This window comes from Papaver somniferum, chromosome 3 (assembly GCF_003573695.1).
Source record: "Papaver somniferum cultivar HN1 chromosome 3, ASM357369v1, whole genome shotgun sequence".
NCBI classification, from domain to species: domain Eukaryota; kingdom Viridiplantae; phylum Streptophyta; class Magnoliopsida; order Ranunculales; family Papaveraceae; genus Papaver; species Papaver somniferum.
Window position 1 is genome coordinate 178813152 of NC_039360.1, and position 27854 is coordinate 178841005.

The following is a 27854-nucleotide window of genomic DNA, read 5'->3' on the forward strand; positions in this document are numbered from 1 at the left end:
ACTTCGGGAAGATGAAAAGAAAAGCGACAAATTGTGATAGTAAAATATTTGGATACTGCGTGGAGTATTCTCAGGGTATGAATACAACGAGAATATAGCATTCAGAAGCATGGAATAAAAACCCAAAAAGTTACCACCCCAATTTTGGGATATCTATCACTCTTATCAGAACAAACCACGTGGAAAGCATCACGACTGAATCAACGGATAAGTTTGAATCGAGGGACAAAGCGTTAAATGTAAAAGACAAGCGTGTGAGGTTAGGTTTGCCAGAAGCAAGTGGAGAACTGAGACAAAGCACGAGGCGAACCTCGAAGATAAGGCGATCCATCTTGCACGAATCCAACATCTAAAGCTACAGAACATACCCGAACAAAAGAACCAGCGAGCTCGAAGAAGAACACCTGAACAGTAGCAAGTTCACGAGAAAGGGAGTAATTCAGATAAGTCTGCCACGTAGTGAGACCTATCAAATAGGATATTTTAGGAGACAACCAAGTCTAATATATGAACGTTCTGTTTGTAAATACTAGGGGTGGGACTTGGGTTGGGTCAACCCACCCAACCCATGCCCAACCCGAATGTTGGGCGGGCATGAGCAATATATTTTAAAATTTTGGACAACCTTGGGCTCAATTTTAATAAACCCGAGTTAAACTTGGGCAAGCATGTGCACAAATATTTCTAACCCGCGGAACCCACCCAACCCGAGGAACTACAATATAATTATATAAACTATTTTTATAGTTAGTAGTATTATCTATTAAGAGCAATTTTAGCCATTATCTTCAAACCTAATAATGAAGATATAAATCATATCTATTTCATTAAGAATAAAACCAGGATTTATTTCCTAATTTTGGTTAACAGAAGAGGATTTAGTTGGTAACCGAGCAACAAGCTGGGCACCAACCCCTTTCTGAATAGCAAAACACAATCTATGGAAAATAAAACTATCAAAGCCACTACCAGCGTCATGACTAACTAAACAATTCTTCAGACGCTTGAAAAACAAACAAGATCATCGCTAAGTTCTCCTAGGGTAGTGAAGGCTAGCATACCCAAACCATAACCATGCAAAGTACACACATCCAAATATTAAGAACGTTTACGCGCGATTGCTTTAGAGATAGCTTGGCCTGGGACGAAAGCACGAACACCATCTCCAGTAAAAGGATAAACACCTGTGAAATCCATACACACACCTTGGACATTTTCCCAGTTGAGAACAAGAATATCTGCTGGACGTAAATCCTTGTTAGTCTCAGACAAAAAACCCAGATCAACTTCCTTGCGTACAGAGACACCAGCTTTGAAAAAAATATTCACAATTACATCTCGTACCAAGTCATGTCGTAACTTCGGACCAACTTCATTAGCACAGTGAAGCGCGTGATCACCAAAGATATCCATGGGCTTATTACAACAAGAGCACAACCCGTCCTCAACAAATAAAGGGATGCCAAGGCGATAACAAACTACTGTTCTAAACTGTCTCGGACCAAGGCACTGATCTAAACCACTGATCGAGACATCTAAAAGGTAATCTTGAGCATGTTTGATCTGATTACATTTCCAAAGAATTGAGTCTCTTGCAGACAAAGTAAATTGGTCGGGGATTTGCTTCTTATGAATTCAATATGAATTTTTGTTATATTATTGTCAATAATCATAAGTTATTTGGAAATTTAAGCTAAATATAACAATTAAATCTTATAATTACTAAAATTCGTTATTATTACATTAATGAAAAATAAATTTTAAGACTTAAATTAAGGTCATTAGGGTTTCCATGTGTGTATACATATGAGTTTACTGACTAACCCATTTTCACCTAGAACACACCATCATCTATTTTTTATCAAGGAGCATTAGTGCATTACCATACCATCCAATTATCTGGTAAGCTTTTTAAATATTTTCTACAAAAAGTAAGATAGTAGATCATATCATCATAATCGTATCGAGCATGGGTCATCCCGAGGAACCCGACGAACTCGAGGAATATAACTTGGGCAGCACCTCCATGGGTTCCATGGGCAATCTGGGGAAAGGATTTCTACCTCGGGTCTGCCTCGGCCAAGCCTTCCAACCCGACCAACCAACCCAAGTCCCACCCCTAGTAAATACCAAGCGCGTCACAGAAGAAACCAAGCTAAGTTTTGAGAGCTAAAATGCTGTACTAGGGTTTGCTAAGAGTTTATAAGTCTTCTCAACTACAATACATATGAAACTAGGTGAGCTATAGGTTTAGTTGCTTGGTCTCAACTATACGAAGTTGGTTTGATTTTGTATAGAGGCTTAATCTTGAGGGTATTCAATTCTGGACAAGGTCCCGGGGTTTTCTGCATTTGCGGTTTCCTCGTTAACAAAATCTTGTTATGTCATTTACTTTTATTTTCCGCAATTATAATTGTTGTTATTATAGTTTAAAGTAAATCACGCAAACGTTAATTACTTTAAACATACTTCGTTGTTGCATTGTCTCGATCTTGTATCCATAGTCAATCACACAAGTTATCTTGTTGTCGTATTGTCTCGATCTCATATCCATAGACGATCACATGAAGTGTGAACCGATTTGTTGTATTGTCTCGACTCAGTCCATAGACAATCACTTTCGGAGAAAGGACTTATAGGTGGAAAAGTTTTAGTTTGAGGTATATTTGGATACCCTCGTCTTTTCAAGAAGAATCAGATGAATCCTAGAAGAAAGACATTTACAACTACTTGAAGAATGGAAAACTTCTTGCTGACTCACAAGAGGAAAGGAAAGTTGTGGTCAAATTTGCAAAGTATCAACTGATAGGAAACGACCTATACAGAAGAACATACATGGGCCCACTCCTGAGATGCATAACTGAAAAGAAGGAAAAGCTCATAATGGAGGATATGCACTCAGGCGATTGTGGAAATCACCCAGGGAAAAGATCCCTAGAAAATAAAGTCTGATCTCAAGGATACTTTGGGGACACATCCGACCTGATAATAAGAACATGTGAAAAATGCCAGAGGTAAGCCTAAACTCTAAATTATTATGCAAACCGTAGCTCCCTACTCATCTATAAGATTAAAATAAGAGCATTCACCTCTAGCTTTTAACTGGAATAAAATCATATACCTTAAGCTCTTCATTTATCTTTAAACTCAAGGAAATGCTTATTCTCTTGACAAATAAGGATACCACTGAAAGAAGATCGAGATGTACCCGAAATGGTCAAACCCCAACCCTGATGTTTCTGAATAGCTTGAGGAGAATAGTAGTTATGGGAAAAAAAATAATAAGAGTATACAAAGGCATATCCTTATCGGGGTTATAAGTGGCCTCACGATCATTGCGAAGGGTGCAACGACCGTGGCTTGGGCTATGGCTTCAAAGAAGCCTATACCGATTCCCATAATATTGAAAAATAGCTCTCTAAGGATCATCAGGACTATACAATAGCAACCTAAGTCCAGCTTTCAACTGACCTTCACATATGACGATCCTATTAGGAGACTAATGCTAGCAATATCAAGGGTCATAACACCTTTAGAGCTCTTGGGATGAGCATAAGAAAGTCAAAACCTTTGAAGACTGTAAGTACCAATGATTCCTTTAAGGTGTTGTGCCTTATAATCAACAACAATTATTTTCCTTGATGACGACTTCGTGAAAAAAACCCCAAAAATCAGAAACATGCAAAAGAAGAAAATCAAAATCAGTAAAACAATAAGAAAACTGTTAACCTTCGAATAGTTACACGAATCCCTTTGTTGATAAGTCATTATAGGAAGTTTATGATAAAAAGCATAGAAGGTTTCGTAGCAGAAGTCAAAAATGATAAAAGAAAAGACGCTTCTGGAGAGAGACCGTGATGACATAAGAGTTTCATAATGATACTCAGGGAAGAAGAAGAGTTGAAGAGAGCAAATTATTTTGAAGACCAAGAAGGATCCTTTATAAAGGAAACCAAATCTTGGGGAAGAATATTAACCGTTTGTAGCAGGTGAGAAGGTCATAAAGTAATGATATACGGGAGCTACATGGCGGTTACAAACGCAAATTCCTAGGGACGTGGCGACAATAAAGAGTTGATGGGCGAAATTTTCTTCCCATCTTACACTTCGGGAAGATGAAAAGAAAAGCGACAAATTGTGATAGTAAAATACTTGGATACTACGTGGAGTATTCTCAGGGTATGAATGCAACGAGAATATAGCGTTCGGAAGCATGGAATAAAAGCCCAAAAAGTTACCACCCTAATTTTGAGATATCTATCACTCTTATCAGAACAAACCACGTGGAAAGCATCACGACTGAATCAACGGATAAGTTTGAATCGAGGGACAGAGCGTTAAATGTAAAAGACAAGCGTGCGAGGTTAGGTTTTCCAGAAGCAAGTGGAGAATGGATACAAAGCACGAGGTGAACCTCGAAGATAAGGCGAGCCATCTTGCACGAATCCAACATCTAAAGCTACATAACATACCCGAACAAAAGAACCAGCGAGCTCGAAGAAGAACACCCGAACAGTAGCAAGTTCGCGAGAAAGGGCGTAATTCAGATAAGACTGCCACGTAGTGAGGCCTATCAAATAGGATATTTTAGGAGACAACCAAGTATAATATATGAACGTTCTGTTTGTAAATACTAGGGGTGGGACTTGGGTTGGGTAAACCCACCCAACCCATGCCCAACCCGAATGTTGGGCGGGCATGAGCAATATATTTAAAATTTTGGACAAGCTTGGGCTCAATTTTAATAAACCCGAGTTAAACTTGGGCAAGCATGTGCACAAATATTTCTAACCCGAGGAACCCACCCAACCCGAGTAACTACAATATAATTATATAAACTATTTTTATAGTTAGTAGGATTATCTATTAAGAGCAATTTTAGCCATTATCTTCAAACCTAATAATGAAGATATAAATCATATCTATTTCATTAAGAATAAAACCAGGATTTATTTCCTAATTTTGGTTAACAGAAGAGGATTTAGTTGGTAACCGAGCAACAAGCTGGGCACCAACCCTTTTCTGAATAGCAAAACACAATCTATGGAAAATAAAACTACCAAAGCCACTACCAGCGTCATGACTAACTAAACAATTCTTCAGACGCTTGAAAAACAAACAAGATCATCGCTAAGTTCTCCTAGGGTAGTGAAGGCTAGCACACCCAAACCATAACCATGCAAAGTACACACATCCAAATATTTAGAACGTTTACGCGCGATTGCTTTAGAGATAGCTTGGCCTGGGACGAAAGCACGAATACCATCTCCAGTAAAAGGAGATACACCTGTGACATTCATACACACATCTTGGCCATTTTCCCAATTGAGAACAAGAATATCTGCTGGACGTAAATCCTTGTTAGTCTCAGACAAAAAACCCAGATCAACTTCCTTGCGTACAGGGACACCAGCTTTGAAACAAATATTCGCAATTACATCACGTACCAAGTCATGTCGGAACTTCAGACCAACTTCATTAGCACAGTGAAGCGCGTGATCACCAAAGATATCCATGGGCTTATTACAACAAGAGCACAACCCGTCCTCAACAAATAAAGGGATGCCAAGGCGATAACAAACTGCTGCTCTAAACTGTCTCGGACCAAGGCACTGATCTAGACCACTGATCGGGACAGCTAAAAAGTAATCTTGAGCATGTTTGATCTGATTACATTGCCAAAGAATTGAGTCTCTTTCAGACAAAGTAAATTGGTCGAGGATTTGCTTCTTATGAATTCAATATGATTTTTTTTTTATATTATTATCACTAATCATAAGTTATTTGGAAATTTAAGCTAAATATAACAATTAAATCTTATAATTACTAAAATTTGTTATTATTACATTAATGAAAAATAAATTTTAAAACTTAAATTAAGGTCATTAGGGTTTCTATGTGTGTGTATATATGAGTCTACTGACTAACCCATTTTCACCTAGAACACACCATCACCTATTTTCTATCAAGGAGCATTAGTGCATTACCATACCATCCAATTCTCTGGTAAGCTTTTTTAAGATTTTCTACAAAAAGTAAGATAGTAGATCATATCATCATAATCGTACCGAGCATGGGTCAACCCGAGGAACCCGACGAACTCGAGGAATATAATTTGGGCAACACCTCCACAGGTTCCATGGGCAATCTGGGCAAAAAAATTCTATTTCGGGTCTGTCTCGGCCAAGCCTTCCAACCCGACCAGCCAACCCAAGTCCCACCCCTAGTAAATACCAAGCGCGTCACAGAAGAAACCAAGTTAAGTTTTGAGAGCTAAAGTGCTGGACTAGGATTTGCTGAGAGTTTATAAGTCTTCTCCTTTCCTTCTTGTACCAAGTTCTTTACCATTAATGAAGTTTGTAGACATAAAGTGGACCTAAGCAATAATACCGAACCACTGTAACTCTTGAATTCCTTTACTTTCTTATGTTTATTGAACCACTGTAACTCTTGAATTCCTTTATTACTTTCTTATGTTTATTTACGATATCTTGGTATAACTTTGGTGTCTCGAATCTTATGATTTGGTCCTACGGTCCAATTCTCCGTTATTGTATAGCTAGATAAATGGCTATCACGAAAACATTTAAGAATAAAAGAAAAAGAATCATTGAATGAAATTTCAGGGGACTTGTTATAAACTTGGATTCCTTTGACGTTAAACAAAACAAAAGAAAACAAAAGAAAGAAAGTAAACAAAAAGTATGGTAACACCATCAGGCCATAGCTTCATTAGCACTTTCTTTGTATTACAAATATACGACAGTATTCATATACATCATGACAGTACAGCCTTGAATTCCATTCTTCATGGAAACAAAGTTCATCCCCCCATTATGGCAGTTCAATGATGAGCTGTTTCGCCTTTCGCTCGTGTTAATTACAACTGGCTCGCTCAAACTGAACACTTGAGAAAATCACATTGAAATGATGACCAGCGTTTCATCGGTATGGAATGAAATGTCAAATGTGTGACCTCATTTAAGTGGGTAGGGAAGAAAGAGGCTATACTTTTATGGTATGGGTTTTAAGTTTTATATTGCAAAAGAAAAAAAAAAGGGTAAGCACAAGGGAAAGTGCTTCTTGAGGTAAAAGAAAATTGAAAAACATCACGATTGTATTTGGACTACCGGATTTTGAGTTCCGTTTTCTTCAACATCTCTTTCTCTGATTGAGGTGGTTTCATTGCATTCCTCGTCATCATCCTGTAAATAAACCATAATAAGCCACAATTAGTTAAAGAGATAAAATTTCAAAAATTCTCAACTAACTGCCAAGTAAAACTCCTCCAAAACCACCCCTCAGTTCCAGTGGTCCCATAATTTTTGTGTGGGACCCACAATTTGGCTTACAGTTTTGGGGGAGTTAGAATTACCCATAACCATTGTAAGTAGTAGTAACATCAAGTCGGGCCAAAATTCAACACCAAGAAAAGAGAAATGTAACCGAATTGAAATATTGAATGCAGATTGAAAACTATGACAACCTAAATTTAGGATAAGGAAAGCAACTAACAACTTATTAACTTACTTGGTGCAGTTCTTGCAATCTGTTCTGGACCGATTCAATTACACGAACCATTATATAAAGTGGGATCAGAATTCCACAAGCTCTCAATATTAGTACCTGAAAAATTCACCAAAGAGAAGCAAAAGATCAACATTAACTCACACCACTAACACTAGCATTGTTGCTCAATATCAGATTTTGTTGCTAAATACTTACTGTCACAAGAGTAAATGCGTAATCATCTGTTTCGCTGGTGAGGACAGCAAGAAGATGCCTCGCAAGCAAAAGAAACGTGAACTGCAAAATGTATTAGGAAGACAATATTAACTGCCTGAGATCCCAAAAATTATGCAAATAGATTTTCATTACATAACATTAGGCATAGTGACAACATGTAAGGTTACCATACGTTATGAGTAGACAACTGATAAGTCCTTGTATCTTATCTCCCAAAATGGGAAACCTAAATTTCGATATGAACCAAACCTGTCCATTCTTTAGCCTTTCTTTTTGCACCGTAAAGATTATAAGTATAATAATGATGATACTCATGTAATGAACTGCAAAATATACAGCTTTCACAAAATGCAACTTATATGTTGTGAAAAATAAACCTCTATAATAAGTGTCCTAGAAAATATACGGCTTCTTGTGAATTTAGTTTCATGGGCTAGGGGTTCAAATGTATGCTGGCGTCTTACATATTATTAATGCGAGTTGCATTCTTGTGGAGTTAGTTACAACTACAAGGGATATGAGGGTTTTTATGTATGAGAGCTTCTTACATCATTTCTTGTGAGTGTCATTCTTTGTGGGCCTCCCAACATTTAGTCGGATGGTATCATTTTCCTTTTCATGAAACAAATGTGATAAGCTGCAAAATATACAGCTCCACGGAATGCAACTCACGTACTATTGTAAGAAGGCCTTGAACATAGAAACCCTCCAATCCTTTGGATCATAATGTTCGTAACAAGTAAAGACATTTCTTGCAAAAAGTATTAAAATTCAATTCCTTTTCAAGAGTACTTACAGTTATAGCTATAAACCGAAAACAGCTAGCACTTCTTTCAGCAATTGACGAACACCCGGATAATTCATTATCAACCGCCACGATTGCCATTAATCCAGGGTTATGTAACGGTTGGTTTTGAATTGGTACTTCCAAACTATCTCTGTTACAAGGAATAAAAAACAATTGTTTGAATTCAAATTCTTCAAGTTTAAATATTACTACTTAAGCTGTACTAAAAGTCTCCAACAACACATTATAGATGTCTCCATTACTTTAAAGAGAGTTATCGAGTTTAATATTGTAATACTAATCAAACTGCGACGTGGATGTTACTAAGCAATTATATTGAATTATATATTGAAATAAAATCATGATAAATCCAAACATGTTCACTACTCGTAAAACACACCTTATTGTCACCGCTATATCATTTGGTTTAGCTGGTTGTGGTGGTGCTGTATACCCTGGTTGAAATTTCTGTACCATGGAAAATTCAACATAATTAATCCCAGCCAGCAAACGAAAATGATCGCCACTTAATTATGATTAAAACCAAATTGCAAGAAAAAAAAAATTCTTCTATGGAAAACAACAAAAAAGAAATTAAGAGAAATGAGGAAATTAAATTGCAAAAGACCCAAAATCCCAACGCAGGACAAAATTAGAAAACCCCCCGGAAAGGGTTTAGGAATTAATGGAAGTATTGTTTTAAGGATAAGAATCACAAACCTGGAGACAAATTTCACAGATGATATTACCCTTCTCATCACACCATCTCTGTATGCATTCCCTATGAGCATACTGAAACACCAAAAAAAAAAAAAAAAAAAACAGAAATTTCAAACATTAAAAACATGGCAAGAAACCCGTGTTTCAAATTCTTTGTACTTTTGAATGAAATTATGTAAAAATGAATAGAGAAATACCTTGCAAGTACCCGAACAAGCACAGGGAGCTTCTAATTTCTTAGAACAGCCAAGTTCCTCTTCTTCATGACAAATTCTACACTGTGGTATTGAATATGGTTGTATTAAACTTTCAATTAACAACACGGTTTCTCTATCTTCCATTCTTTTCTTCTACTTCTTCTCTGGTCTTCTTCTTCTTCTTCTTCTTGTGCTGATTATGAATCTTCTTCTTCTTCTCCTCCTCCTCCTTCTCTTCTATTATTATTTCTTCTTTCTTTCGTTTTGTCTCTCCCTTTCTCGACTTTAAAAGGAACCAAACATAAGACAAGTATTGTCCAAAATACCCCTTTGTATTTTTAATGACAATTATACCCTTAAGACCCATACAAATGTGAGGCTACGTCTTTGACTTGGAACCGATTGACCTCCTCTTATGAGACTTCATCAACAACAACATTTATGCTTCAAAAAAAAAAATCAATAACATTTATGAGAGAAAGAAAAACAATGAGAATTCAGTATGATTATTGAGAAATTCTCAACACTTCAAATTTACTGATTTATTTTGTTACAGACCATTTGCAACTCATGAAAACAATGATTTTATTCATTAAAAAAAAGAAGTGTTTATAAAAAGAAAAAATGCAACCACCGGGAAAATTGATGTCACCAAATGAAAAAGACTATAGCGAGCGAAAAAATTACTTAGAAATCTAGAGGAGTTGATGGAACTATAAAAACTGTCAAATATGTTGCACCAAGAAAGAAACATAGGAATCTTGAAATGATTGATTGTTCCATAAAAGTTACCACCACCAATTGTGCTGCACTAGCCAAACGAAAACTGGCTAAGGAATCTCGAATTGTCGATTGGATTACATGACTTGCCATCTATAAAAGATTTGTGATGCACTTTCTACATTGAGATTTTTGTAGGATTTTGCCAATTGTCATGTACATATCGACCCAGACAGACTGGTTCAAAAACAGTAGAACCCGCTTTGATTTTGACCAGTTTCTTGTTGTCCCTATCTCAATGTAAATAGTTTAAATGTGGAGGGTACTGATTCTTCAAGTGTTTTAACGAAATTCAAATTTTCAAAACTTAAACTGAATATCTCAAGGTCGGTATAAAGTGGACCACACTCGAGTGGGTTTCTATAACAATAAGCACTTATTTTTTGAACAATTTTGGTTTCATTTTGGCTTTTCAACTTATTCTTTTAATAAAATTGTTTACACTTTTGTTCTGCCTTTGAATCTTTTTTCCTAGAGGTGGGACCTGTTTGGAAGGCTCTTGGATGTGTTCTGGCTTTTTCACTTATTCTATTAGGGGCTTATAATAGTGACATATACATATATTTTATGTGCTTATCCTCTTCTTGATCTTATCGTCTTTAATGGAGGAGTATCTTTCTCTATCCCATCTATAATTTTGTTGTCATTATGTAATTATAAATCTGCGAACAAGTGTATCACAAAATTGGAAAAAGACTAGTGCTTTTAGTCTTTTTAACTTCGGTTTGAAGCAAGATTAGATATTTGAGAGAAAAGGTGACGTTGGGAATTTGACAAGGAGTGTTGAGGATAGCCGACCTCTGTTACAACAGTCGACTCATGCTAACCTTTCGTGATCATGCTGCATGTTGATAAGATTCTAAAGCGTAACAATGTTTATTGGGCGACTGAGCCAAGCGAGAGATGGTCTTTATACGGTCACTCTTTTATACAATCTAAGCGATCAACAAACATAAAAAGATTGGATTTAGCGTCCATGATTAGTCTTTTTTACTTAACACAATTATTTTTTCCTTTTAGTCCAATTACTATAATTTTTTATGTGTCTTATTTTTTAGGGGTATAACTGAAAAGTAAATTTTAATACAGTGTAACATATCTAAAATTCTGTGCCTTTAAAATTTACAAATTTTATCTCGTTGGAAAGGTTATAAATACAGTGAGTACAAACAAACAATATTAAATTTAGAGTTTTTACGAAAAATTCGGAGGTATTTATCATTTTAGGCACAATTTTAGAAAATTAAATGTATATCCATTATGCAAAGGATACATAATATTTTATGTAGTCGTATTTTGGTTTATGCATCAACTAATTTTCCGTTGCAACTAATTAAACGATGTACTTCCTCCATTTCAAGACAAGTGATACTTTCAAGTTGCTAAAAGTCATGCTCTACCATATCCTACTAGTACAACTTCAGTGTATGGTCCTTTAGACCTTATTCACTCAGATGTATGGGTTTCTCCCATTTGCTCTATTAATGGATACAAGTACTATGTCTCCTTTATTGATGCTTATAGCAGATTCACTTGGTTTTATCCTTTGACATACAAGTCAGAAGTTCTTGACACTTTTATCAAGTTTAAATCTCATGTTGAAAATTTATTAAACAAAAAGATTAAATTTGTTCAATCTGACTGGGGTGGAGAATATAGGAATGTATCCAGCTACTTAGATAATTGTGGCATAGGACATAGAGTTTCTTGTCCTCATGCTCATGCTCAAAATGGAACTGCTGAAAGAAAACACGGGCACATAGTAGAAACTGGATTAGCCCATTTATCTCATGCTTCCCTTCCCATTTCATATTGGAGTTATGCATTTGAAACAACCAATTTCTTAATCAATAGAATCCCAACACCCGTATTACAAGAAACTTCTCCACTTGAATATCTCTTTCATGTCAAACCTGATTATCCCTTCATGCGTACCTTTAGTTGTGCTCGCTATCCTTGCCTCAGACCATTCAATGCACACAAGTTGGAACCAAGATCAGTAAAATGCATATTTTTGGGGTATAGTAAACTTCACAAAGGATACAGATGTCTCAATCCTTTCACCAACAATATTATCATTTCAAGGGATGTTAAGTTTGCTGATTCGGAATTTCCTTACACTCAATTACTTCAGACTATTTCATCTGAGCATACTTCTTTATCTGAGTTTCCATCAACAACTGTCACTTCTGCTGCCATATCCAATGAAGTAGATACTGTTTTGTCTCCTATTACTGATGATTCTTCAGCACCTGTGTCATCTGCTTCTCCCATTGTTAATGATCATTCCATGACAACTAGAGGCAAGAAAGGAATTTTTAAACCAAAGGTTTATGCTTCTAAAGTTCAGATTGTATGTGAAGATATTACTGTTCCAAGTTGCTATTCTGAAGCATGTAAGGATCCAAAATAGAGAGTTGTAATGGATGAGGAGATCAATGCATTACTGAAAAATGGTACTTGGAAATTAGTGATGGCTGGTACTTGTACCAATATCATTGGGTATAAATGGATCTTTCGGATCAAAAGAAATGTTGATGGCACAATTGAGAGGTATAAGGCTAGATTAGTGGCCAAAGTCTTCAATCAAATTGAGGGCATTGACTATCAAGACACATTTAGTCCTGTTGTCAAGCCAACTACTGTCAGAATGATACTCTCTGTTTCTCTCTACAAGGGATGGAACATCAGGCAACTTGATGTAAAGAATGCCTTTCTACATGGCCATTTATCAGAAGATGTCTTCATGGTACAACCACCAGGATATACTGACAAGCTTTTACCAAATCATGTGTGTAAGCTACAAAAATCCTTATATAGATTGAAGCAAGCTCCAAGAGCTTGGTTTTCCAGGCTAAGCCAATTTCTCGTGCAGTGTGGTTTTCTTCCTTCTAAGACTGATACTTCCTTATTTTTCAGAGTCACATCTTCTGCAGCATTATATGTCCTTGTTTATGTTGATGATATACTTGTAACAGGCAGTTCACCTTCAAAAATTGATACACTACTTGCTGATCTTGGTAGGGAATTTGTCATCAAAGATCTGGGTGACTTACACTTTTTCCTTGGCATTCAGGTTATCAAGAACAATGAAGGTATCCTGCTCTCTCAAGAACAATACATCTCTAACTTACTACATAAGACAAAAATGACATTTGTTCATTCTTCAGCAACTCCTATAGCTACCACTCAAGATACTGCTGCTTCTACACCATTTAATGATCCATCCTTGTATAGAAGTGTAGTTGGTGCTTTACAGTATGTAACTATTACTAGACCAGATGTAGCTTTTGTTGTTAATAGAGCCTGCCAGTATATGCAATCTCCCACGGATGCTCATTGGACTGATGTTAAGAAGATTCTGAGGTACTTACAAGGCACGTTGGGTTTTGCTCTTCAGTTCAAAAGATCCAGTTCTCTTCAGCTGCAAGCCTTTTCAGATGCAGATTGGGCAGGTGATCTTAGTGATAGACGTTCTACTAGTGGAATGACAATTTTCATGGGACCAAATCTTATCTCATGGTGCTCTAGAAAACATAAGACAGTCTTCAAGTCTAGTACAGAGGCTGAATACCGTGCTCTACCTGATGCTATTTCAGAACTCATTTGGATTCAATCACTTATGTCAAAACTTCAGTTTCATTCTCCACGACAACCTGTTCTCTGGTGTGACAATATGGGTGCCACCTATCTGACTGCAAATCCAATTTTTCACAATCGTATGAAGCATATAGAAATTGTTTTTCACTATGTTCGAGAACTGGTTGCTTCAAAGTCTCTAGAGGTTCGATTCATCTCAACACAGGATCAAATTGTCGATATCTTCACCAAGGGTCTAGCCAAAACCAGATTCTCTACTCTACGTTCCAAGCTCAGTGTCTGCAATTCTCTTTAGTCACTGGACTTGGGGGGTGTTAGAGAATCTGTTGCTCAGCGTGTGAAACGCTTATGTGACTGACAGATTTTAGTTACTTAGTGGTTGGTAACCGGTGTTAATAAGTGGTCAGTGTTTATTACAGCTGTCCTATGTCGGTTAGTCTTTGAGTTGCTTTAAATACATGTCCTGTATTTTTGTGTCTGTAATGAAAAACAATTTCAAGAAATTACAGAATTAACAAAAACACTTTCAGAGAGATTGTTTAACAACTTCATCTCTCTAACAAACATTATGTCTCATATAAGGTCAATATTGTTTTTGTATGTCTTTCTATCAGCTGAGATACTTCTTTAGCATTACATTTTTGAAGCTCCATCTCCAGTCTCATCTTACTCCTCAACAGTTTCTACATAATAAGTAAAAATTAGGCCATATCCTGCATAAGCGTTCGTAGAAATGAACATGCATACTGCGATATTCTTGATGCATAGTGGATTTTTAGTCCAGATATAAATATGTAATTTCCTGAAATTAGTAAAATGAAAATATGTTTTCAAAGATAGTAAAAAGTAAAAACTCTTTACTTTGATCTCTTAGAGCATTTCCAATGCTAGGGGTGAAGGTCTTAAAAAGACAAGACACCTAGGATTTAGCACTTTTCTAACCAAGAATTTATCTCCAATGCCAAGGTCAAGGTAAGGTAAAAGCATGACATGGATGCCATCTCATAAGAAAGGGTAAAGGAGAAAGTCATATCTTTACCTTCTCCATGACCCAAGGTCTTTTGACACATAATCAATTCTTTATTCCAAAATTAATTTGTCTCTAAGTTCTAGGGTAGTAATATCTTGGCATTGGAGATGAAATTTGAGGTAGAAAATATAACTTTCATTTTTTTTAACCACATAGTAATGACCCACAACAAAAAGGTATTAATAGGACCTCCACCTAGGATTACCTGCACCCCTAGCATTGGAGATGCTCTTAGGGTGGAATCGAGCAGGTGATTTAGAACTCAGTTTTTAGTATCATTTATATCAACTGATGAAATCATACCAAATACCTTCCACCAATTTGGTTCGGGTTTTCCCAAGAGAAATTTAAAGCCAATCGTAGGACATACAAAATAATGGGCTCAAACTGTTAGGTGCTTTTAGTTGAAGTCTGGTAAAAAGGGCAAAGATAGAGACTTGTCTGCTCATGGTCTTCGGTTTATTATGTCAACAAATTTGATCTTAGTGACTCTGTCTTAGTCGTCAACTGTCATGGCGTTATCCAGAGTTATGGTGTCCACGCCATATTCCATAGTGGGATAATTTTTCAAGGTTATTATGTTTATGGGAAGGGACTAACAACTTGTTTCCTTCGTGTGCTTACCTAATTAAAATGGGCCATGCAGGCAAATTTTGCATTTTTGGCACCACTTTATGTAGTTACATTAGGATCAACTAATTTGCTACCCAGCGTCTCGTCCACGGGAAAGAGTAACTAGTTTGCTACCAAGATCTCGTCCACCGGAAAGAGACATTGTCACAACGGATGATCTTTTGCGATATGGAATTATTATTATTATTGTTACTTATTTTTTTAGACAAGAGAAGGGCAAGTTTTATTAAGTCACAGGAAGACTGACAATTACAAGAAAACAGAAGAAAAAAAAGTGATTAGAAGTAGGGCTTGTCAATGGGTATTCATTACCCGGAACCGGAACCGGATCCGGTAGACTTGTGTCCGGTTTCGGGTCCTAAAGTTGGATCCATTAGCAACTTAGGACCCGACGGGTAATTACCCGATTGGACCCGAATCTAAACGGGTCCAAACGGGTAATACCCGTTGGGTACCCGTTTATTCATACTTTTATTCATGTTTTTGCTAGTTTTAGCTTTGATATTTTACTCGTTTTAAAATTTTCTCTTACATTTAATCTTTATTTAGTACATTAATAAGAAATAATAATAAATTTTATAAAAGTTATTTAAATCCAAGCCAAAAAGAGACAAATATTAAGTTTTTGAGGTTTTTTTAATAGTTTTCTTAAGACCCAATGGATATCCGGGACCGGCGGGTACCCGGGTATTTAAACGGGTCCGGTTCTGGGCCCACAAATGTAGAAACCGGACCCGGAACCGTTAGGACCCGGATCCGACCTTTATAAGTAGGATCCGGGTCTAGTGATACCCGGGAGGACCCGGACCCGTTGACACCCCTAATTAGAAGTTACCAATTACGACATTCCAGTTACAAATAAGCGAACTTAAAACATAGTCATCGAAAATTTTAGTCGGCAGAGTCCAATTATAAAGAGTACATTTAATTGAGGTGATTAACTGGTTCATATTCCTCCTTCTATTCCCATACAACCTTGAATTTCTTTTGCTCTAAATTGTCCATCAAACTGTAAAAGGAATAAGTCCCCATAATATACTATATTACTATTCACTCAGTTTATCATGAAGCAGAACCTTGCTTAATATATATATATATATATATTTGGGGTTTTCATGCCACCACATTGGATACCTGATATACTATTCGCTCAGTTTCTAAATAATTTGCACACAAACCATCCTATTATTTTGAAATGAAGGGGTATATTTAGCAAACTTTGTGAGCCCATGTCGTTACACGACCTTCTTTGAAATTAAACAGAATAAGGTCTCAGACTTTTAAGAATCATAAAATTGATTAAAAAGACCAAAATCAACAATTTCTGGGTGAAATGGATAGTTAGATTTTGATACTGATTAAATGGACAAAAATGTAAAAATAGGCAGGATGTAACCAGTTTCATCGTGCCCATTTTCAAATATTTTTTCTTATTTTTAATTTACACAGGATGTATCCAGTTTCATCCTTGCTATTTTTTAAATTTAAGCTAGGATGAATTCAGTTTCATCCTTACTATTTTTTTTTGGCCATTTCACCCAAACTATTTTTTACTCGTCCATTTGAACAATGATTTAAAAATATTTGGACAAATAACCCATTTTCTGTTTAAGAATTTCATGATAATCTATCAGGATGTTTTGCTCCTCCCTCCCACATAGAATTAGACACTATTATTACAACAACACTTAACCACACTCACTAACCCGTCCTACAGTAATTTGTTAAAAAATATCAGGTTTACCAACTAGTAATCGCCACAAAATTCTCACCCTTAAATTGATGTTCGGGCACACTTTTACTCATTGATAATTCCAATGGGAGAGGGCTACCATAAACCGTGTGGCCCCTCTCGGGATTTTTCATGGTAACGGTTAGTGGTAAGTGTAGCACTACTCTAATCAGGCCCTCTATTACTCACTGATAATCCCAATGGCAGAGAGTTATCATAAATCGAATAATAAAATCTTTTTGATCCCGTATTGTCATTGGGTTTAAGGTATATTCGGGCGGGGTTTTAATCCGTCCTGGTGGTGAGCATGCCACCTGGATCAACCGTGAGTGCTGCGGCCATCATAACTTGCCGGCGTGGCCTGACCGCCTCAGCGTCCTTGGTGGGACCAAGGAGAACACTCTTCGCTTGGCCCGTCTCGATGCCGATTGATTAATTCGGCTTACCCATCTCGTTACTCCGCTTATCATGTGGTCCGTCTCGTTTTTAAGACCGATTGCAATTGTTAGGCATATTCCACTTCCCGATGACGCCCTACCAAATACATCCCGCCTTACCGATGATGTCCGATCCGAAACAGCGGGCCCGGACATGGATCCGGCGGGCGGCTGTTCGGTGGGACCGGTCATCACCGGTTGTCGGCTAGTCGTCTTCATTATCGGGGACCAGCTGATCCGCCAACAACGGATTGAATGCAACAAGAGAGCTACCATAAACCGTCTGGCCCTTTTTCGAGATTTTTCGTGGTAGCAAAAATCCAACAAGAAGTTAGTTGGATTTTTAGTGGTAAGTGTAGATTTAAGTCCTTAATCCATTTAAATTTTTGGGAACACTCGGTGTAATTCACATTTTTGCCATTGCTGCCAAGATTCATCTTTATCAACGAAATGCAGCAAGTACTCTTTTTTTTTTTTTTTTCTCCTTTTGAAAGTATCAAGTACTTTCTTGATGTACAAGAACATAAATCCAACTAACTTCTTAACTTCCTTTCATTTCAAATGTTCGGCAATAATGGATGATTAATTTTCCCTCTTTCTAAGTTGGTTTGCAAGTGAACACTTGCACATTAAGGTAGTACCATTTTTGAGCCCGTATTCTTAAAAAAACATGTCTAAAATAGGCGGACTTTTTATGACGGTGTTCTGGACAGAGAAAAAAAGTACAGTACTTTCACTGAAAAATGAAGACGTTACTTTTCTGCCCGTAGTCATAAAACTCGTATGAAATGCGGCGGATTTTCGATGACAGGTGTTCTGGATAGTTAAAAGATCACAGGACTTTTCACCGAAAAAATGAAGACATCGGTGTTAGTTTAATAGAAAGAGGGGTTACCTATCAATTGAATAATAAGTTGGGTTAGCTTAGTTGGAAAGAATTCATTCTGCTTGATCCGTAACGTGTCCTACTTACTGCTGGTGCCGTGTATGCATTCCATGCGGTGAAGGCATAACTTACATTATACTACTTGAATCCTTAATTTATTTAATTTATTTCATGTTGATATTATTATGGCAGATGGTATCTTTTGCTTGCTAGATATATTCTTTGGTGTGCGTGAGAGCAATTCACATGACGTGCGAAACTTTGGAATTAGGTACCTACCCGCCATCAGTGCACCAAAGTTGTGCCTCGTCAACACTTCCTTATAATGGAATAGACTAGGCGGCTAGGTGAAAGCGAAACTGCTGTGTGTGAACCACTGTTTCAAATGTGGATTTGAACAGAAAGAAAGTCGAGCTAATGCATACGCAGTTATGCACACGATGACACCAAATTTGGTAATGCGCTGTTCATCACAATTATATAGGGAAGAAATTTCAAAGTGAGTAGCAGTCGGATGACAAACTGTTTAACAACATTATGGGATCATTCGGTCTCTTTTTTACTTGATCAAACTGTAACTAGTAAATCAGTGAATATGACAATTTTTGGTAATATATAATTTATGTTTCAGAATACTTCAAAAAGAAAACGTATGCTTCAAATAAAATAATAAAAGTACTAGTTTCACATTTTTTTTTTTGAAAGTAGCATGGATTACCAAAGGAGAGGGTTAATTGTTTGATTCAGGCTCATTGGAAATCAAATCAGTTTGATTTGTTCCTCCGATGACTGAATCTGCAGAATTAACGCCATCTGAAGTGAGTACAACATGGTTTAAATTACACATATTTTGAGCTTTGACAGTGTCTAAAACCATTGAAGGAATTAAAAACATAGGTACATCATTAAACCAAAAGTCTGTCAAATTCTCTTGTCTTCCCTTTTTAGCTAACAAATCAGCCACCTTGTTAGCGCGCATGTCTACACGATGAAATCCCAAAAAAATACTAGTTTTGTAGCTGCAACCTTTACTTCTTCTAATATTGCTAAACTCTGCTATTGTACTGAAACTTCCTTTCCTTGTAAATAGTTAATAGTCACTTGATTATCGCCTTCGATGACCAAATTCTGCAGGTTGTTTTCTATGGCCCATCTTGTTGTGTGCAAAAGAGCTAGAGCTTCTGCTTCTTCTGTTGTTGAAGCCCTGAAGATTCCCATTCCTGCTCCTTTTCCTGTATCTAGCCAATTGCGCAACACAAAACCAAAACCTGCATTAGTATGTTTTGACACCCAAGAGGCATCACAATTTAGCTTAATGCCGTCTCTGCTAGGAAAAATCCATTGGATGTTCTGTGCAGTTTTTTTTCTTCTGTGTTTCTGCTGGTTAATACTACTGTTATGTGGATCCCAATATGTGAATTGGCGCAGGATATCAGTTGCAAGTTGCTCTGGTGTTCTCTCTTTTTTTTCAAACACCCTGAAACATCTCTCTTTCCAAATGAACCAACATTTGGTTGCAGCTAATGCCATGGAAATAGAATTCATATCACCTTTAAGCCATACATTGTACTGATCTAAAAAGGAAGCATTAGTAGAGTTATAATTTACTCCATGTATAGCCATTGGGGCCAAGTTCACACTGCTGTTGCATAATCACATTCAAAAAACAAATGATAAGTTGATTCTACCACCTGTTTGCAGAATATGCATTGTGTTTCTACATCCATATGAGAACCTAGTTTTTGTCTTGTTGGTAGTGTATCTTGGAGACACTTCCAAGTAAATAATTTGATTCTCTGAGATGTGTCCATGTTCCATAAACTTTGCCAAAAATTTTTAGTTTTTGGTGCAATGGATCCCATGGGATTTAACAGTTTTGCATACAAAGATTTAACTGAGAATTCACCATTTCTGGTGAGAAGCCATCTTAGTTTATCTTTTTTCAACTTGCCATCAGCTGAACTATATAATCTAATATTCATAATTTCAGACACTAAAGTTCTGTCAAAAGAGAAAGTAATAAAGTTTCATTCCACTTCTTTGTGTCTTGATTTATCAAGTCAGACACAAGTGTTATATTGGAGTTGAAGATAGTGCAGTTGACTAATGGTTGTTCTCTATTAGGTACCCATTTGTCATTCCAGATGTTTATGGAGAAGCCATTTCCAACTTCCCAAACTGAATATTTTTTTATGTGTTCAATACCTTGCAAGATACATTTCCAAATCCAAGAAGCTGATGATTTCTTCTTGGAATGTAAAACACCTGTTTTTTTGAAATATTTTCCTTTTAAGATTTTAGCCCAAAGATCATCAGGACTACCAACTAGTCTCCAAGCTATCCTACTAATCATGGCTTGAGTAACCTTATTTGCCTCTTTAAAGCCTAAGCCTCCCTGGTTGATTGGTTTACAAAGGAAATCAAAAGCCTTGATATAAATTCCTTTGGAGTTTGTATTTTTACCCCATCAAAAATCCCTCTGTATGTCATTGATTCTTTTAGTAATCTTTTTAGGCAAGACAAGACAAAACAACCCATAGGCATACTAGACAAAATCGATTTATCGAGGACTATCTTACTAGACTGAGAGAGAACCTTAGCTAGCCAGTTTTTGACTCTATGTTCCATTTTTTCTATAATGTTATCGAAGGACTTCAGTTTAGATCTACCTACAAAAAGAGGAACACCTAGATAGGTATCTTTGATATTGATTTTTTTTATTTTCATCATTCTGCATATTATTCCTTGATGTCTACTATGATCCTTTTTACTAAAAAATAACCCTGATTTATTGAAGTTTATGACCTTCCCAGATGAGATACTGAATAAGTTTATGGCTTCTAAAAGATTCTTACAACTACCTAAATCAGCTTTAGTGAAGAGCAGTAAATCATCTGCAAAAAACAAGTGAGATATTGGAGGAGATTTTGGTGTTAGTTTTATGTCTGTGACCTGTTTAGTTGTTTCTAAGTGACAGAGAATCCTAGAGAAAACTTCCATACAAAGAATGAATAGATAGGGAGATAGAGGATCTCCCTGTCTAATTCCCCTAAAAGGTTTAAATTCCTTACCAGGACTACCATTCAACAAAACAGAAATAGAAGAGGCGGAGATGCATTGGAATATTAAGTTACACCATTGTTCCGAAAAACCAAAGGATTGCAAAGTTTTGATTAAAAATTTCCAATTTACTCTATCAAAAGCTTTGGACATATCTATTTTTGCTCCTATGTTCCCTGTTTTTTTTACTTTTCTTCATAGAATGAACTATCTCATGAGCAACAATAATGTTGTCTGAGATTTGTCTGGAAGAGAGGAATGCAGACTTCAAAGGGGAAATAATCTTTTCTAAAGATTTTTTGAATCTATTGGCTAAAAAATTTGCAATCACTTTATAAGGGTGTTGCAAAGACCAATTGGTCTGAAGTCTGCAGGAGTTTTGGGATTCTTAATTTTAGGAATCAAAAAGAGAAAAGTTTGGTTTAAATCTTTGTGAAGTATTCCATTCCTAAAAAAAATCTTGAACCACTGAGATCAATTGCGGTCCAACTATTTCCCAGTGATGTTTAAAAAAACTCACAGGAAAACCATCTGGTCCTGGAGCTTTATTAGATTTTAGTTTCTTAACCACATTCCACATTTCCTCTGAACTTGGAATAGCAGTTAAAGAAATGTTTTCTTCTACTGAAATGCAAGGTTGCACATGCTTGAAGATTTCATTATCTAAATTATTAGAAGATTCAGTGAAGAGATCAGAGAAATAGGAAGTCAACACTTCTTCAATGTCTTGCCTAGAAGAAACTACCTTATTATCTCTATCTTGTATGCAGTGAATGTTGTTTCTTTTTCTTCTTTTCAAGGTAGTTACATGAAAAAATTTAGTATTTCTCTCCCCTAGAGCAATGGTATTATCTCTAGATTGTTGTTTAGCAATCTCCTCCTGAGTATCATACAAGGCTTCTAATTCTAACAGTTTTTGGTTTAGGAGGTCAGTGTTATTATTGTCTAAGAGTTTAGATGAAATAATGTCAATCTGTTTTAAGAGTATTTTTATCTTTTTGTTTGGTTTCCCAAAAACATTTTTTTTCCATTCATTCAAGTTTTCTCCCAAAATTGAAATGTTTTGCAGTAAATCTTCAGCAGGGTAAGAAGAACTATGACTCCAAGAATTTTTTATAACTGCTAGACAGGTTGGTTCCTTAAGCCAGGTATCATAAAACTTGAAAGTGTGACTCTGACCTATATTGTTAGAGTTAAGAGTTAAACAAATAGATCCATGGTCAGAACCTATTGCAACTAAGTTTTCTAGAGTAGCTCCCTGAAATTCTATATTCCATTCTGCATTAGCTAATCCTCTATCAAGTCTATGTTTGATATTAACAGCCCCTTTTCTTTTGTTATTCCAAGTAAAAATATTTCCCTTATATCCTAAGTCTTCTAATCCTGTTCTATTTATAAGATTTAGAAATGGTTCTACTTTTTTTCTATCAAAAGGCAGACCTCCCTCCTTTTCTTCACTATTGAAAATAATGTTGAGATCTCCTATGACCAACCATGGCATTAGGTTAATGTTAACCCTATATGCTATCTCTTCTAAGTATCCCATAATTTCTAATTTATGCTCATGCTTAGGTGCACCATAAAAACAAGTTAAAAGCCATTCTTTAGAGTTGAAATTGTTTTTCACTATGACATTGATCATATTTTGGTTCCACTGAACCACCTCAAAGTGAAACCCATCTACCCAAGCAATTGCTAGACCTCCAGCCACTCCAACTGGATCAACAATGTCGGTATTAGGGAAGAAATTTAGAATACTTCTCATTAAGCATCTCTTGGATTTAGTTTCAGAAAGAAATGATATGTCAGGTTTTTCAAATTCTAACAATGTTTTTAAGTGTTGTTTAGTGTTTTTCTGGCCACACCCTTGTGTATTCCATGCCAGAATCTTCATGAAGGAAAGAATGCTAAAAACAGTTTAACACCCTATTTTTGATGTTCTTAAGATTGCTGCTCTAAGCATACTTACAATCCCTACTATCTCAAACCAATGGACAATGTAGGTATTAGTAAAGCAAAAAATGAGAAATTCAACACCCTAGTACTAGTGTTCTTAGTGTTGCTTCACTGGGCAGACTTTGGTAAAAAAAGTTATCCCAGATTTAAGGAATACTAGCTTAACTATCCAATCAACACAGGATAGAGAAACAAGCACAATAAAGCAAAGATCAAGTAATTCCATGCACAAAAGTAGTCTAGACAGGAGATAAAGATTATAAAGAGGACTAGAGCTCAAGATGAAATATAAGATTATTAAGGAATTGAAGTCAAAAGCTTGAGGGAAATATAACCTGATATGTAAGAAACAATTAGGGACCCTCAAGATTTTGTTACCTGGTTTCCTTCTGAGAACTCTTGTTTGTTGATACACTAGAAAGCACTTTAGATTGAATCACCAGAAACATGCAACAGAAAATCTTGAAAGAAACGCAAAGGAGATTAAGACAGGGGTAATTTGAAAGAGAGAAATCAAAGACGAGGTCAGCTTACCTTCGGATTTTATCGGGTCAGAGGAGTGGAGGTTTAGATGTGATTTTATGACTGGTAGAAAAGTGATGATCTTATTCAAAATAATTTATAAATTCGCAATATAAGCAATACACAGAAAAAGAAAAGTGACTGGAATTTCTCCCAGTCATATTACTAACTAGAACCCACTAATCACTCAATGAATTTATATGAGAATACATTTGAGGCTGTCCTATAGCCTAAAACCGATCATATGCAACGAGCCCTACAAATTTTTCTTACTAAGAGACTACCATTTTAATCCTACCAATGTTAACTCCAAAGAACTCATTAAGTTTAGACAAACAAGTTTTATAATGTTAAATAAAAAATCACCCGCTCGGTAACCTTTTTCTCCTCTAATAAAGATGCAACAAATCTTTTAATCTGCTTACAAAGAAACCAACACTATAAAGACATCAGTTTTTTCAAAAAAAAGACATAACAGATCTCTTAATCTGCTTAATAAGAAATCATCACTCTAAAAGGACTAACCATTTTTTTTTAATAAAAACATAACAGATCACTTAATCTGCATAAAAAACCACCATTTATAAATGAAAGAGAACAAAATGAGTCGGCTGTTTTTCAGAAATCAAATTCCCTTTTCAGAAGCGAGAAGCCAATCTCATCTAAGGACTTGTGAAATACCAACTTTTTTGAAAAGAAACTAGGAAGTTAAGCATGAATTCTTTTAAAACAGTGCACATACACTGGTTTCTAAAATAAACCTGTCGTAGAATACTTGAAATAATGACATTATCAGATGCACATACACCTGAACAAGGGTAAAAAGCCATTGATTACTTAATTTAAGATAAAATTGCAGACTAAACAGAAGAGACTCAAGTGTTCAATTAACACCAAAAGGAAGCATAAGAACCCAATTACACACAGGACTATTATCAAACACCATAAAGGCAACATATACTAAAACATACCCAATAGCCATTGGGATTTTAGGCAAAGAAATGAATTGCCAAACTCCCATCCATAGACCCATCAGACCCAACTGGGGTACATCCACTAATTAATCAATCTCAATTCCAGGTAACCAAAATAAGAAGAAAAAATCACCAATCTTAAGGACCTCAGACCAAAAATCGATTCACATTTCAAGACCCCCGTTGTTTGGTATGAAATATTACCATACCGACGACAACCTAAGGGAGAGAAGAAACTATGGAGCTAGAAGAATTAAAGCAGGGACATATCTAATTAAGAACAAAAATGAATTTTGAACGAAAAAATATCAAATCCCCCGTTGTTGTTGTACCTAATACAACAATACCCACAACAACCTAGAAAAGGGGAAAACGAGATTCAATCAAAAAACGAAAACAAAAGCATCAGTCCGAGTAGATACCTGTGTCAATTGGAACCACAGCTTGCATTCTAACCCGGACAGAAGAAATGATCCAAATTAAATCAACTTAAATTAAGAAAACAAGATGAAAAAAACATAAAATTTCATCACCACTATGCCAATCAAAACAATCAGATCCTCTCCTCATAACTCATAACCCTTTGATCACCCGTAGGTTAGCCTATAGATTACTCTTCCATGACGAAGAGGATGAAAAAAAATTTTGAAAAAAAATCACTATTTCGGAGAGGAGAGAGAGTGACTTGTCCCAAGTACTAGTTTCACATTGTTTTGATCTTTTAACTTCTTTTTGCTTTGGTGCAGACCAATGTAGTCAATATCGGCCTACACTGTCGATATATCGGGGATATTTCGGATATCGGCCTTGGAGCGGTATGATAAGCATTGTATCGGTGATATGATATCTTGGCGATAATATCGTCCAATATAGTCAATATCGGCCGATATATTGGGGATATTTCAAGATATTCTTGATGGAACTTTGGATGATTTGAAAGATATTCTTGGTGAAGAAAGTAGACCAGTTGGTAGTATAGGTGCATGTAGATCTCGAAGTAAGTCTACTTACCCAACCGACTCTGAGTATGATGGATATGATACTGATCAATTGATGTTAGAAACTGATTATGGACTACTTGATGGAGCTAATGGAGTTACTGAAGATGATGATATCTACAGTGGCTCGTATGATTTTGAATAAGATTGTAATATCCTTATTTAATTATCATTTTAGGTAGTAAACTTTAAAGTTGTTGAAGTTGCTCTTTTGTTTCTAGTTTGAACTTTGTACTTGTTTAATTACCATTTTAGGCAGTAAACTTTAAAGTTGTTGAAGTTACTCTCCTATTTCTAGTTTGATCTTGTTTATTTATCATTTTAGGTAGTAAACTTTAAAGTTATTGAAATTACTCTTGTGTTTTTAATAAAATTGATGGTAGCTGTAAATTATAGTCTCTAAATTTGGAACCGATATTTGAACGATAATATCCCCGATATAAAGTCGTACCAGTGTATCGGTCCTGGCCGAGATAAACCGATATCCGATATTAACTACATTGGTGCAGACTTACATATTTGCAAGTTGTAATTTTCTTTCTTATCAATATATTTTAGCCTTTTTTTTCAAAAATAAAAATAAATATACGCTAGTGTTAGTTTTAAATGGGATTGACCGCTTTTCTGCAAGCTGGAGTAACTACATAACTCCCTAGTGTTTTTTTTTTTTACTCAAAAAGGGCAAGATGTATTAAAAGTTCAATCATCACCAAGAGGGTAACAAACTGAAAATCAAAAACCAAACAACTCAATTATAGCAGAGCTGAAAATACAGTGGAAAAAACAGAGGCTAACCCCCAAAACAAAACTACACTAGTGCATTACAGTGCCCCGGTTATTCAAAACAGTATTGAATTCAATGCCTTCAAAGATATCAGTCCCTGTACACCAGTTATAGATCAAAATCTTAACAGTGTCTTTAAGTTTCTCCATATCCTTGTATTTCCCATTAAAAACTCTAGCATTCCTTTTCAACCACACTGCCCACCAAATGGCAAAAGGGATAATGTCCCGTATTCTCCTTTTCAAACTGCCTGTATTACCTTTTTTCTTCTCCATTCCCAAATTGTATCTCTTATTGTTGCCTGAAACACCCAAGTTAAGTTGTAACCTTCCAAAAAGTAATGCCATAACTCTCTTGTAGTGTCACAATGAAGAAACAAATGATGATTGGATTCTGCTGCCTTTTTACAAAGAAGACAACCATTCACAATAGTTTTGTTAGAGCATAGCTCGGTCGACCTCGCATGCGTTGCTATCTCAAGCATGTTTGTCAATGTTGGTGATCAAAACTATGAGTCTTGGTTTCTAGCCTATATAGATAAGTCTCGGACTAGGATAGAAAAGTGTAGTTAAGCTCAAGGACTTCATTGAGATTCATCATACAACGACGAAAATCTATACAAGGAACCGTGGAACTTCATCAACAAAAAGGTATGTAGAGACTTGAACTTATCTATCACTCAAAAGTCTATCTATTCTATCACCTACTTCTTATGAGACAAAAGTCGTATGCTATATAGACTAGATCATATACATTTGACATTTCGAGCTGAGCATTCATTGCTTATCTATCTCGAAATCATGTGTCGGTAAAGTATTTCGCTTTGATTAAGTTTATCATCACCTAGTGACGAAAGTCATGAAAAGTTTCAATCACTTTGAGAATTGCTCTGACGTGAATCGGTCTGTGAATAACGGCTACATAGCGTCCTCTGAGAATGTCTCAATGATTGAAATGAGAGTTTAGATTATATAACCATGTATTCCTTGAACCGAAATTTTCGAACTTTGTT

At 36.0% G+C, this 27854-nt stretch overlaps 1 protein-coding gene and 1 long non-coding RNA gene across 3 annotated transcripts; both read right to left on the reverse strand.

Moving 5' to 3' along the window:
- Positions 1 to 6631: 6631 nt before the first annotated feature.
- Positions 6632 to 9701, reverse strand: LOC113358153. Its single transcript, XM_026601687.1, has 7 exons — positions 9451 to 9701; positions 9254 to 9325; positions 8934 to 9001; positions 8543 to 8684; positions 7726 to 7806; positions 7531 to 7626; positions 6632 to 7205 (listed from the first exon to the last, which is right to left on the reverse strand). Exons 1-7 carry the CDS (start codon positions 9592 to 9594, stop codon positions 7110 to 7112), a joined length of 699 nt encoding a protein of 232 aa, XP_026457472.1. The 5' UTR covers positions 9595 to 9701; the 3' UTR covers positions 6632 to 7109.
- Positions 9702 to 19204: 9503 nt separating this feature from the next.
- On the reverse strand, positions 19205 to 25759 carry LOC113358154. Of its 2 annotated transcripts, none has more exons than XR_003364234.1 (2): positions 23943 to 25759; positions 19205 to 19786 (listed from the first exon to the last, which is right to left on the reverse strand). It is a non-coding gene; the product is annotated as an uncharacterized LOC113358154 (long non-coding RNA). The 2 variants fall into 2 exon arrangements; XR_003364235.1 differs by having other exon boundaries at positions 19205 to 20122.
- Between the last annotated feature and the right edge of the window lie 2095 nt (positions 25760 to 27854).

Excerpts from the sequence above, each read along its gene's own strand:
- LOC113358153 (XM_026601687.1), bottom strand. The coding sequence starts at position 9,594 with ATGGAAGATAGAGAAACCGTGTTGTTAATTGAAAGTTTAATACAACCA. Across the intron at positions 8,685-8,933 it reads GATATAGCGGTGACAATAAG|AGATAGTTTGGAAGTACCAA; the intron begins GTGTGTTTTACG and ends TCCTTGTAACAG. Across the intron at positions 7,206-7,530 it reads GATTGCAAGAACTGCACCAA|GATGATGACGAGGAATGCAA; the intron begins GTAAGTTAATAA and ends GTTTATTTACAG.